This window comes from Calidris pugnax, unplaced genomic scaffold (genome assembly GCF_001431845.1).
Source record: "Calidris pugnax isolate Ruff unplaced genomic scaffold, ASM143184v1 scaffold398, whole genome shotgun sequence".
NCBI classification, from domain to species: domain Eukaryota; kingdom Metazoa; phylum Chordata; class Aves; order Charadriiformes; family Scolopacidae; genus Calidris; species Calidris pugnax.
The window spans coordinates 46775-59976 of record NW_015091280.1 but is presented as its reverse complement, the minus strand read 5'-3'; the positions used below and the strand labels follow the sequence as shown (position 1 = coordinate 59976).

Genomic DNA, 13202 nt, shown 5'->3' with positions numbered 1-13202 from the left:
ACTTTGAAAATCATAGTAAGTAAGAAAATACAGGTAAAATGAGCATTTGAGCAGAAGTCATTTTACCATTTGGAGGGTTAATAGGTTACTTTGAGAGGTATAAGAAATGAGGTTATTATCAAGTTTTGATAATAACAAGGCTGTGTGTTTCATAGCATTTATTATAGATGCAAGACTGAAATTGTATGTTTTTTCTAATTGCTATGCTTTTGACAACATCTTTTCACTCTGGCACCCACCACACAGTTTTTTATTCCCTATGGTTGAATCAGCATCTTATTTAGCTCCTACTAAACACATTTGACTTCTTGTGTAAATTGCAGTTGGTTTTATTGTTTTATTTAGAAAATTTCAGGGAAGTTCTTAGACCAACTAATTAGCTATTAGTCATTCAGAACTAGAACTTGTTTCCACAAAAAGTCAAAAACTGGGGACTAGATCTGTTCAGCAAAATTTCTTTGGAGCTACAGTAATTTATATCCCTTACTGACATGTATCTGTGTTTTATCTTCATTAGAAGAGTACTGCTAACACAACCACTTAAACAATTTTAAAATGCTTTCAATTTTAACAGCAAAAGTAAACAATATTAAAGTGCTAATTTAAAAAAAAATTAACTTAAATTATCTCTATATATACAGATAACCACCAGGCAAAGATGGCGTGTGCACAGAGCAGTTTTGAATAGGTATGTTTAAGAAGTGGCACATGAAACTGTAAGACCATGATTTTGGAAGAGATCTACTAATACGCATGTGATCAACCATTAAAAATCTTCAAGTGTTACAGGATTTGTTGAAGCTTCCACTTATTGCTAATTCATCTCAGGTATGTCCCTACCATAAAGACTTTTAAGAAATTTCAAGTATTGATAAATGGTTTGATGGTTTCAAGCTACTCCTTCTCAGTTGTACTTTCATGAAATGCTGTTAGTTTTGGTGTGGTTACATACTGGGGAAACAAAGTAGAATTTAACTCACAAGGTAGACATATATACTTTAAGGATACAGGAACTTACTTCATATTCAAGCTTAAACTTAGTCTGTTAAGGCACCGAGTGTCCTTCGCTCCCATTAACCTTAGTAATACCTGGAAATTCATTATGCAGTGTAAAGCTAGTGGTAAATCTAAAACTCCTTTCATTTTAAGAGCTGCTAGTTTGGAATAGAAAAGTACATATATAGTATTCTTAGACAGTAAGAATGACTTTCACGTACATAAGGACCTCTTGGTCCACTATAGCCATTTTCGCCTGGAAATCCTGGATCTCCTCTTGAGCCATTGTAGCCATCTAAACCAGGCTTGCCCCTCGGTCCTTCACTTCCTGGTAATCCCTGAAAGACAGTTAGTTTAATATTTATTAGAGATACACAACGATAAATAGGGGATTACTTTTTAAATTAACAGAACAGTTCAGAAAAAAATATCTCAGATCTGAAACAGAGTGGTCTCATAGTGGTCCCAGCTTCATAGTCTTTGCATTAGAAATGTTTTCTATTGTGATCAACAGAATTTTTTTCATGTATAACAAGTGTTTTATCTCTTGTTCTTTGATGCATAGCAAATATTACAGGGACAGCAATTGTTAAGAAAGGCCCGACTGAGCTCTCAACTAGAGTCAAAAAGTAAAATGCTATCTTCTTAGAGAAAGCTCCTGCCCTCTAACTATAGTCTTTCTTGTGGCTTGTGGACACAGCTTGACTCAAGCATATAGTAATTGCAGAGATGGTGCCTATACATTCAAGAGAGTTCTGAAAAATCGTCAGGAAAGTATCCTGATCGCCATTTGCCTGAAATATTTTTGTCAATTTTACTTCTTTTCTTTAAGTTCTTCACCCCAATTTGTGGAGACTGTTTTTTGCATTAACATTTTTCATAACAAGAACAGACATTTCTTGGCAGTTCTTCTTTTTTGTTCTAAATTTTGGCCTTGTGACCTCTACATTACAGAGACGTTCTGGCAACAGCCCATTGTCAAGGATGGACAGCTGACAGGCAGATGCTGAGACACCCACTCAGTTCCTGGTTCTGTTTTCACTTTCAAAATTCAACATTTTAACTTTGATCCATATTAAATGAATAGCAGCATAGGAATTCAGTTCTACTAAACAGCATTTTTCAAATACTGTATCTAAGAAATGTTATCTTTCTTTACCACACCCATTTCCACACCATTCAGAAAACTATACAATCACATGCTTATTAAAGATATATTTAGGACCCACTTTCCTTCTTCAGTCCCTTTTCAGGTTAAAATTATGTGATTCAGTGGCTGCTTTTTTTTTTTTTTTTTCCTGCAAAAGGACCACAAGCAAAAATCAGAATGTTTCAACAGAAAACGGTCCATCATTTGAGATACTCTCAGAGATGTTAAGAATGCTTGCAAGCTGACTGCAGCCTGCTATAGAGCCCAAGGAAAATAAACTCATTGTTTTTAATCCTAGCACTGACACACACTGCATGGACATGGGCTAGTCTCTACCTTCACTGCCCCACTCCTGCATAAAAACTATGTACTTACCTCACCAGGATTTTGGGAGTTTGTTATTGATAGTAAACACGGCTGAAGCCTGGCTGTATTACATTTCTGAAAAATGTGTAATTCTTTAGGTGACATGATATCAATAGGTATAAAGCCAAAAAATTTACTGAGTGTAGTATTTTATTAGAGGACTTGCTATGACTTCATAGAAACTCATTTTTATAAAGCGATATTTGTTCAATACGTACAGGAACACCATCTAAACCAGGAAATCCTGGGACTCCAGTTGGGCCCTAAAAACAGGTGACATGAAAAAACAAAGTTGCGGAGGTCATTGACTCTTAAAAAGAAGGAAAAGCAAGAATATGTAATACTACATAGCGAGAAACAAGTATCAGTCTTTTTTGAAATATGAATCAAAAGCCATAATTGTCAGAAATATCTGAAAAAAGTTATAAAGGCTTAGCAGGAGACTAGTGCCTATAGCTACCCATAGAACAGATGGTACAGTACAGGACAAACATCTAATGCTCATATTCATTCATTCTCCAAAGACTGTGAAGTGACAAAGAAGGGGAAGCTGCCTATAACTTATGAAATAATTCTGTACCTAATTTCACAATGCTGTTCCTGTTTTGATAATTAATCATGATTTCTATTTACAGGGCTTACATTTCAGATGTGCTAGATACCGACATTAGGGATTTCAGTCACTGAGACAGGTGGAATTAGACCATTAAAACTAATATAAAGTACAGAGATTATACAGCTATGAAAGATTGGGACCTGAACTGCAATTTATATATCATAAATTAATTACAGATTAATTAATATCAATACATTAATTATTGATTAAAAAATTCTGTTTAATGTGCAGCACTTTTAAAAGCACTATACTTCTCCTTCCAGCTCCACATTCCTTGCACAGCCCTCTTTGAGATTAAGGAGAATGACATGGTATATAACAATCAGAGATTGGGTCTGTTTCATTTTATTTTATGTCTTCTGACAGTTCTAATTTTGCAATCCACAGCAAAAAAAAAATGCCCTGAAACAGTTTTTCAAAGAAAGCTGTGATAAATTTCAGTGAGAGTTTTGTGTGAGCAAGAGCATAGTTTGGCAAATGCTTTTTGATCATTCGGGTTCTGTTTCACTTGCCAATATTTAACATCACATACTGTATACACCTAAAGAGCTGTCGATGGTGTTTCCTACCTTATCACCTTTTTCTCCAGCGGGCCCGGGCTGCCCATTCTCACCCCTCTGTCCTTTTTCCCCTGGCAGACCAGCTGGTCCTGTAGATCCCAAGGACCCAATCGGACCCTGAGCTCCCAGCTCACCAGGCTGACCCTGAAAAGAGTCCAAAGAAGTTAATGACTTCTGGTGTAAACCTTACAGCAGGCAGCATTTTGGAGATAAGTATATGGATACAAAAAGGCTTGCAATTTATACATACTCATGATTCAGAAGGCTGCCTGTACAGCCTGCAGATCTGTTCCATGCATTAGATGCTATAGGAACATGACCTTCAAATTTAACAATTTGCTCAAGTTGATAACTTCTTTTCACCTTCATCAGGTCTCCAGCACCACCTCCCTGAGATGCCTGGGATAAACTGCAAGTTTTCCTTGATCTACCAATGTAAGTATCCCCTTCTGCAAGCATAAGATTCCACTGAGCGTCATATTTTTGCAACCAGAGAAGTGATGGCTCATTTTAGACAAAGGGACTTTGACACAATTAGAACAAATAGAGATAGTTCCCTCTTTCTGTCAAGTCGGGCTATATACTAATTATCTTGTCTTCCTAGCTCACTTATCTTCCAGCATCACTCTCAAATCTTAATGTCTTATTTAAAAGTTGTGAAGTTTTCTGCAGAAAAAAAAAAAGCTTAGTTATTGGTCAACATATTTACAGGAAGTATCAATTTTAATAGATGTGTTAAAATGGTTTAGCTGGTTGCAGAGAGTCATTTATCTACAAAAAACTCTAAATTAAGCATCTGTATCTACAGTACCATACAGACCATATTAATGTATTTCTACTAACTTTTCCAAGGTAATATATGTTCTCCTGAAGTAAAAATACTTCCCATGCCAATTGGATTTTTCAGTTCATAGCATGGGTGTGGAGTTGTTTTGGATTTCTTGCATTTTTTGCTCCTTGCTGTTAAACAACTATAAAATCATAGCTTCAAAGTGCTGAATAAAGCCAGCTTTCTAATCACACTTCACGTGAGCTGTCTACACTTCCACCCTACAAAAATCTACGTATTTACAAGTCTTTATTTCTCTTACTCATCTTTCTATTCTGCATCTTTATCTTTGTTTAGCTATAACTTGTTTTGTTTCCCAAATGAAGAGTGTTTTGCTTTCTTTTCAGAATTCATCAACCAATTAAAAAAGAAAGCAAAATGGAGGCCCATGCATTCCCAAGAAAAGCATATGGCTCTAAGACCACTTGAGGGCAGTAAAGGATATTTCAGTGCAACCTCCATTCACAGAAATGACAGACCATGCTTATTTCTATGAATGGATTGAAGGAAAACAAAATGACAGAAATCAAAGGTGATTGTAAGCAGATGTGTTAGCTTCAGGAGTCAAATTATGTTGAAGCAACAGAACTGGACTGCTTGCTTCTCAGCGTAAACATTTCAACAGACTGAATCTGAACAAAATCTTATCTTGTGAATTGCAAGCAGGGACCTAAACCTCTTTTTCTTTTTATTTATTCTCTGCTTATCTCTTAAAATACATCAATATAATCAGTGTGATTTAACAGTCAGACATGAAGGGAAGGAATGTATGGTGTTCATCATCCAATCAATTCAGCAAACAGAGTAATGAGAAGGCTTATGCTTTACTGAAAGCAGGACTGGATCATCACTGGCCCTGAAGCTATGAATGGGAATTTAGTCCAGAGGCTAGGAAACGAAGTCCTACACTTACAAAGAAGGACTTCCTGATAGAGTATCCTCCTGCAACTCCTGTTCCATTTGCTGATACATTTCCTCTCACTTAAACCTTGATCCTGCTTCCAGTGAAGCCACTGGCAAAACTTCCAGGGCAGAATTAGCATGTCATCTTCAGCAACAGTTACAATTTTCTGATACCATAATTTGAGCAGTGTAAAATATTGTGCAAATTAAAGGCTACTAGTATTAAAATCTGCTGAGTCTTTATCCTCGTTAACAATGAATGGACAGTCAGGATTCTGGGTGTTTAATTTGAGTATTTACTTGCATGAACAATTGCAGCCCGTCTATTGGCAGTGCATTGCACATCCAGTGTTGTAAAACTGAATTTATTCATTGAAGTACTCTTAAAGCAGCTATTACACCCTTTAATTACTTGATAAAAAAAGACTGGACAACCATTTCAATTAAAGCATAATTTCGAGTATAAGGGAGGTGAATTGAATGAGACTAATACTATAGTAATATCCAACTGTTTGAACCATTCACGCTACTGGAAGCATTATGCTTTTTTAGTACCCTGACGCAGCTGTTACCATGCAAAATGCAACACTCATCAGCAGGAAAAAAAAAGGTGTGAGAGATTTCTCACTAACGCTCTAATGCCTTTACTCAACAATGCATTTTGTTGACAAGTTTCTGCAGCAATTTTAATATTTTTAATTCATAGCTTTTATACTCTGCATTCAAGAGTTGAAAGAGAAAAATTTCAAATCATATTATATCCTTTGGACAGTTGGAGAAACCTGATTTTGATAGTACTCAGAAAAAAAGCTGAGACGTATTAATTCTATTGTAATTTTCTATCATAATTAACCAATAAGCACTTCCAGGACATGTAGTCCTTTAGGCTGATAAAATGTCTTCGTTAGTTCCTACCCTGTGAATTTAATTGACTCCATGGTTTATGTCTTCAGTAGGAGGTGGTGAAGTCATAAAACAGAGTCACTGAATCCAGAATTCACAATAGGTTTGACAGCTGATACAACTTTAGCATGCCATGTGAAGCTGGTGGATTGTCTCTCTTTCTTTCAGCTCAAAGACTGATAATGACTGGGAGCTTTGTTAAGACCAAACTGATACCATGTCATAACATCTATTATCACATCTATTATTTGTGCCCATCCAATGTGACTACCACAGCATTACAGTCTCAGGACAGCTGTACAAATAAAGAGGATGAAGGTAGTCATGCTCATGTGGAAATGACAAATTAGCTCAGTTAAAATGAACAGAATATTATGCCTGCTCTGCCATCTGATGCCAATAAATTCCTTTAGGATTTCAATGCCTTGTTAATTGTCTAGGTCAGGAACTACCCATGCCAAGACTATGGTCTGTTATTTTAGCATATCCTGGGCTTGACCTGCAGTAAGAAACTGAGTTTTGACAAAACAAGACTATATTTTTTTTAATTAAGTATGCTTCCTAAGACTAAGACTGCAAATACTTCAGAATCATTCAGCAAAGCATTTAATACTGTTTGGAAAAGGCAACGGCCAAGGTTATTTGGACTTACTCTTTTTGGTTGCCTAACACACTGAAGTGCACCTGATTTTTAGAGTGCCCTGAGCACTTAGTTGTCTGAAAGCACAGTATTTTAAAGGAGTCTTAATTGGGAATCAAAAGAAAGTGGTTCATGCTATTAGACTGAATTCTCTCTTGCTTTTCTGTCTTGCTTCTCATTATCAATAAATTCAAAAGAAGTCCAGTTATTGCCTTCAATTAGGACAGTACCCTATGTTACAGCCTATGTGGCTGTACTGGTGATATGTGAAATGCATTTAACTTCTGTTCACATGACCAAAATGAAAATGCCCAGCAGCTCCACAGATTCACATTGTAGGCAAGTAATATTGTGCACTTTTTCATTCTGCACTAGACTCTGGGTTGTAACCAGTCTTTCTCATTTTATCAGCAACAGGACATATAATGGGAGGAATGTAGAGCAGTCTGGGGTCAAGAGAGGAGTGCACAACAAGGCATTGGCAGACAGATGTTTTCTTTTGTAATTTGCTTAGTGAGGTGGGAGCATCTGCTGCTACTCTAAGCTCCACCTGTGTCCTCTCCTCTTTTGAAAGAGCAGGTCTACTACACAGCAAAGCCACAGCTTCCAGGGCTCATAGGGGTGTCCATTCTGGGAAGTTTCCAGTCCCCCACTGTAACCGTGTAGGATTGGAACCAAAACTGTTTTCACTGTAAGTCAAGGCTCCAAAAGAAACCTTCTAAATATTAACTTTATCAAGACGAGATAAATCCGAGAAAGCACGCAACTTGGCATTAAATCCACTCTCTTGTTCTTAATAGAGCATATTTTTCTGTGACTGTGGGTTAAACAGTGAGTGAGGCTCAGACTAGTATATGGCATGTACTTTATCCTCAGTTTGTTCAGAAATAGCAGATCGCATAATGACTTTTCAGTATTAGCTAACTTTTTTTTACAGTCAGATTTTGAGCCAATCAAATACAATAGTAACCCTTGGTGTTTGAGTTCTCTCAGCATCTGGATCATGCTTCAAACTACTGGAAAATTCTACGCACTTTTAAGATATTTTCCAGTGATCCAATATGATACAGGAACCTGATGATGCAGCTTAGTATTCACAGTGACACTTCCATGAAGCACAACAAATCACAGTGAAGTGATGAAAACATTTTTCACGGCATACTTTGTTTTGTGTTTTAACCCTGTACAACCATGAAAAGAAAAAGTATCCAATAAGCCAGTGGGTGTCACTATTGTGTTAAACAAACACTGAACAAGAGGGAATTTGGCACTAAGAAACACTGTTAATGGTTGAAAGTAGAGAGCTGCAAACAGAGCATTTTAGACCACAAATAACTAACATCAGATTAGCTAATAAAACAAAATTAACTTCTACTCTGATTCCTTTTATTGAAATAGTCACTGATTGGCAGTTTTTTGTTGATTCAAATCTATGAAAAAGAATGATTTTGTACGGTTTTGTCTTGCCTGATGAGGAAAAATTTGCTAATCTGCAGCAACTGAGAAAAACACTATTTTTGGTACGGTGAGACGGGGGAACTAGAAGGAAAGAAAGATGCTCAAGAACAAAAGGAGGGATAATTTAACAAGATCAAAACTTTTGAAAAATTTGGAAACATGTCTAATATGAAAAATGCTAATTTACAGATGCTGTAGCTGGACATCACATATGAAGAACAGCCTCAAAGAGACCTTACAGTGAGGAAAATGGAATGATCCCCTTCCTATTCCATGTTCTGGTAAGCAGGCTCCATTCCCTACCGGTTCAAGTCCTAACTTCTGGAGCCAGAGGTCTACTGCTCTGCCCAGTTATAAAAAAATGTGTGATCTGTTTCAGATATAAATCTAGGGGTCTCATTTCTCTAAGTCTGTTTTTCCACGGTTCTCAGTGAATATAGGTGAAATATAATAGAGATACTACAGAAATGTATAACTGGTCTCAGGACTCCTCTATTTTAAAACTGCATCATAACCAATATACCAGGAAAAATGATGAACAAGTGTGAGGCAAATAGTGGGAGAGATCTGGGTTTCCGCAGATGCTAGTGTGTGTACATCTTTGACAGTGGATTCAACTAAGCACGTGTACTTGAGATCAAGTAGATGGATTTTACATATTTATTTCCCAAGTGTGAAGCTTGAAAATTCAAATACAAGTGCTGGATGTTCCATGTGAGTGATAGACTGCCATTGCATACTGGCATGCAAAAAAGTGTGATTTAATAAGTATCTCTTACTGCCCAAAACAGACAGAATTTGCAGTTTCCTAGTTAGTGAATCTTAACTATGTTTACACTGTGTTGTAAATGGGACTCAGTTAACCCACACGATCTTCTAGGGAGATGTGACAACTCACAAGACCTATTAGGGAGATGTTATAAGAGAAGTGATTCCAGGAGACAGACCTACTATAGAGTTAAATTTCACTGTTCTTACCCTACTGCCCTGAAGTACACATCAGCTGACTTTCTAACTTACCTGTGACAACCAACTGACTTGTACCTCTCATGAATGCTAACTCCTTACACCTCATATGCCAGAAAATGTGAGACCTCGCTCTTAGATTTCTGTTTGCTAAGTTCTCTCCTACACCAGTTTGAAAATAGGCCACTCGCTTCATCTGCAAAAGAACAAACATCAGTCCTGCTGAGTTATATTTATTATTTATTTCGCTCCAGGCCTTTCATGTGATCTCACAGAAGCTAGATCAGGTTGGGTCATGAATAGATGCTTGCTTTCTAAATCTACTTAACTCTATAAACAAAGCCAAAGGAATTGAATGGGATCAAACTCTGGGGTCGGCACAGGACGGGTTTATAATCTGCCAGTGCTAACTGCAAACTTTTTTTTAACTATCTAAAGTCAGTTAGAGCAGCCAGCATTATCAGAGGCCTATCATACAATACTTACTGCAGGAGTTATCAAGGAAGTGACTTTCCAAGTTAGAGAAAGAGGGGGAAATGTAAGAACAGTTTCACTGTCTGACATATCCAAAGAAAATTAAAATCACAAACTTTGTGGGAGACCAAAGAGAAAGAGGGAGGGAAATTCTAAAATAATGAGGATGCTGTTTGCCTGTAATGAAAAACACTGAACGCTACTGCCTCCTTGAAGACCATACTTGACTGTGAAAGAAGAGACAGGAGATAGTCTCAGTTGATTCCTGGTGCCAGCCCAGAACATGTAGAACGCTCACTGGCCTATATACTTTCACTAATGACTTTCTCTTCTTATTTATCTGTTCTACAGTTCTTAAATGAGTATGTGCAAAGAGATTTTAACAGCACAGTTCAATGGTGTCCTATGGAAGAAAGAGTCCTTTTGAGTTGTGACATGAGATCAACAGATAAATAGTATAATCTAAAACTAATTCCAACAAAGCTGTAATCCCAGTTAAACAGAAGTTGAACTTTCATTGTGATGTGGACAACTGTAATGATATCAGAATGGAATATATTACTAGCAATACTGCCCAGAATGTTTTTCAGACAGTGATTTCTTGCTAATGAACAGTAGTGCAAATCTGTTTAGAGCACAGTTATCTAAGGTTGAGAGAAATAAAAAACAGCAGGTACACAAGCTCTTCTAAAACCCAATGTAGCAACCAATGCGTAAGTATACTTGTTTTATATAAATATTTAATAGAAGTTCAGTTATTTGCTTCTATTTTTCTTCCAACCTGCCCAATTTCAATACATTCAAGTATGACCATGGCAGCTTTCTTTTCTTACTCCCATGGTTACCTTTTATCTAGCTAAAACCTCAATTATCTTGTCCACTGAAAATGTAGAAGGCTTTCTAGGTTGACATCTAAATTTTTCAATGGGCAACTAGAGGGCGAAGTCGTAATTCCCACTGCATTCACAGTCAGCCACACAGTTTTTCTTACACTGTCCTGGTAACCACAGCTTTAATTAATCATATTTAAACCGCATTAAAAAAAAAAGGGTAGAAAGAAAGGTCATTATGCCAAAAACAGTAAGGCAAGATTCGAGGTCCTACTTTCCTATGGCAACTTCAGAGCATACCACACTCCTGATCAGCATTCTACTTAACTCATAAACCTGAACATATTTTGGAATTTAATTTTAGGTGTCTATTCTCTTATTACCCTAGTTTTTTACTATTTTAGTGGAGAGACATTAAGGATAAGGCTGCAGTTATTTCATACACAGCTTATAATGGTTTTAGTTTTCCAAAACATGAACACACTTTACTTGTCACTGGTAATTACAAATAAACAAAGTTGATTTATATTGGCTCTAAGACTTTTGTTCTACCTTAATTTTAGTAGAAATCTTTCTTATTGATTTACTAAAGGTCTGCTCCAAACACAGAAATAACCTGTTTGTTCATTTAATAGCTAAATTTTCAGTAGGCAATGCTTCCATTGAAAATCTAAAAAGGAAGGCAACATTCTAAAATCTGTAAAATGGCAATGTCATCAAATACCCATCATAGCATTCTAATGTCAACAAAAATCCGTCAAATGGAACTAGCAATAATATTTTCCTCACAGTCTGCTGACAAAGTGAAACCCTCATCAGATGGGCACACCTTAACTTTGAAACTATACAACTGCTGTTTTATCAGCAGGTAGATATTCTGACTTCTCTAAAAATCTCCTTTTCATTAGTGTGTGGAGAAGGATGCAGGGAAGTGACTGTTAGCAATGTGCAAAACAAACTGCTTAGGTTCTTATTCAGATGTTAAACTATCACTTTACAGTTGGACTTATGATATCTATCTAGCACAAAGTCTACGTTATGATGCAATAAGCACCTTTCCTAAGGATAATAATTCTTATGCATTCCACCAGGTGTATTACCATAATGCACTTTGCTAAATAGCTTCTCTCCCAGTGCACATTTTAGGGGATTTCAAAGTTAACAGAAACTTTCCATCTAAACTGGAACTCTATTTGGAAGTATTCAGCCAACAAAAAAGATTGAGAACAACATATGAATGGCCACGTTCCAGCCAGTCTAATGAAAGATTTGGTTGCAGCTCTTGAAGAGTTTGAATAACATGTTTAATCAATTCATAATAGGTTTGACCCTTGTGTGTTTCTAACATAGATGATACCTTCGCAGTACAATAATGAGACAACTTTCCCTTGCTCCCCTGTAAATCTTAGATTACCATGTTCAATGAGACACCATGAAGGGAATACCCTACATGTGACTCCCTGTGATAAAAAAGATAAAAAATTAAACAAAAAGTAAAACTAAAAATAGGTGGACTGGTCTATGTATATCAACATAAGTCAATACATATACTGATGTTGCTCACCCAGGTGCTCTTTCTCATTCAGCCTATGCAAAAGCCCCTGGTACTGCCATTGGTTTAATAGAGCTGAATAAAGACTTGTCAACTTTGAGGGCTGCTGTATGGTTGACTTTCCAGCTGGTCTGGATGACATTAGTGTTCTATTGACTTTTCCCAGCAAGTACCTGAATTTTCTAGAATCCTGTCAGCAAATGTTTGTTGAGGGGACCAGCTCACCCTTAATTTTGACAATTAGCCTGTGCTAAATAGTGAAAAGGGAAAAAATATGGTGCTAGGCAACCAAATTTATACGTTGCCCTTATGCCTCCTTTTCAGAGAAGGACTATTTAATAAACTATACAGTTCTGAAATTTTAGGCTTGCATAGTGTACAATGCCGAAAGCATTCAGTTATTCTTTCTTGCACTTTAAAGACAGGATTAAGGAAAATGCAAAACTCTGAGGAACCAGCCTGGGAGTAGGATTCAGACAGAAAAGTAGATAAAGCAGATGTTTTGCATTCTAGGAAGGTAGCAGTATGATAAACAAATATTTTATTTTGTAATGGGTAGTCTCCAGAAAAGCTAGGAAAGCAATGTTAGTGTGTCAGAGTGTAAAGGCAGAACACAGATTTTCAGAAATCAACAGGATTGTAGTATGGAAAAAAAAATATTAAGTAATCTTATAGAAAATAATTCAGCACCATACGTTAGTATAGATTGTTGCAAATATTTTCTACCTGAAGTGGTGTTTAGCTAAGCTATATTTCATGTAGGGTCTGATAAGTACTTCTACTTCTTGCATATTGATTAATAGAAATTATTGCATAAAACAAATTCCTATTACATTGGAGACACTTTATCCATCTGTTTTGGAAAATGGTACAATTCTTAGACCTACACTTGCATAATGACATGAAATTTATTTTGAAATGCTTATTAGACTTTTATTTGGCACTTAGGTCCAGATCCT

General features: G+C 36.5%; 1 protein-coding gene across 1 annotated transcript in view; it reads right to left on the bottom strand.

Annotated features, from left to right (window-relative positions):
- COL4A4 (collagen, type IV, alpha 4) overlaps positions 1-13202 on the bottom strand; it is a 72770-nt gene that overhangs the window by 47777 nt on the left and 11791 nt on the right. Inside the window, exons 5-7 of the mRNA XM_014960637.1 lie at positions 3698-3832; positions 2731-2775; positions 1218-1334 (exon numbers count right to left, since the gene is read on the bottom strand). Of these exons, the coding sequence (XP_014816123.1) occupies positions 1218-1334; positions 2731-2775; positions 3698-3832 (297 nt within the window). The remainder of the gene's footprint in view (positions 1-1217; positions 1335-2730; positions 2776-3697; positions 3833-13202) is intronic.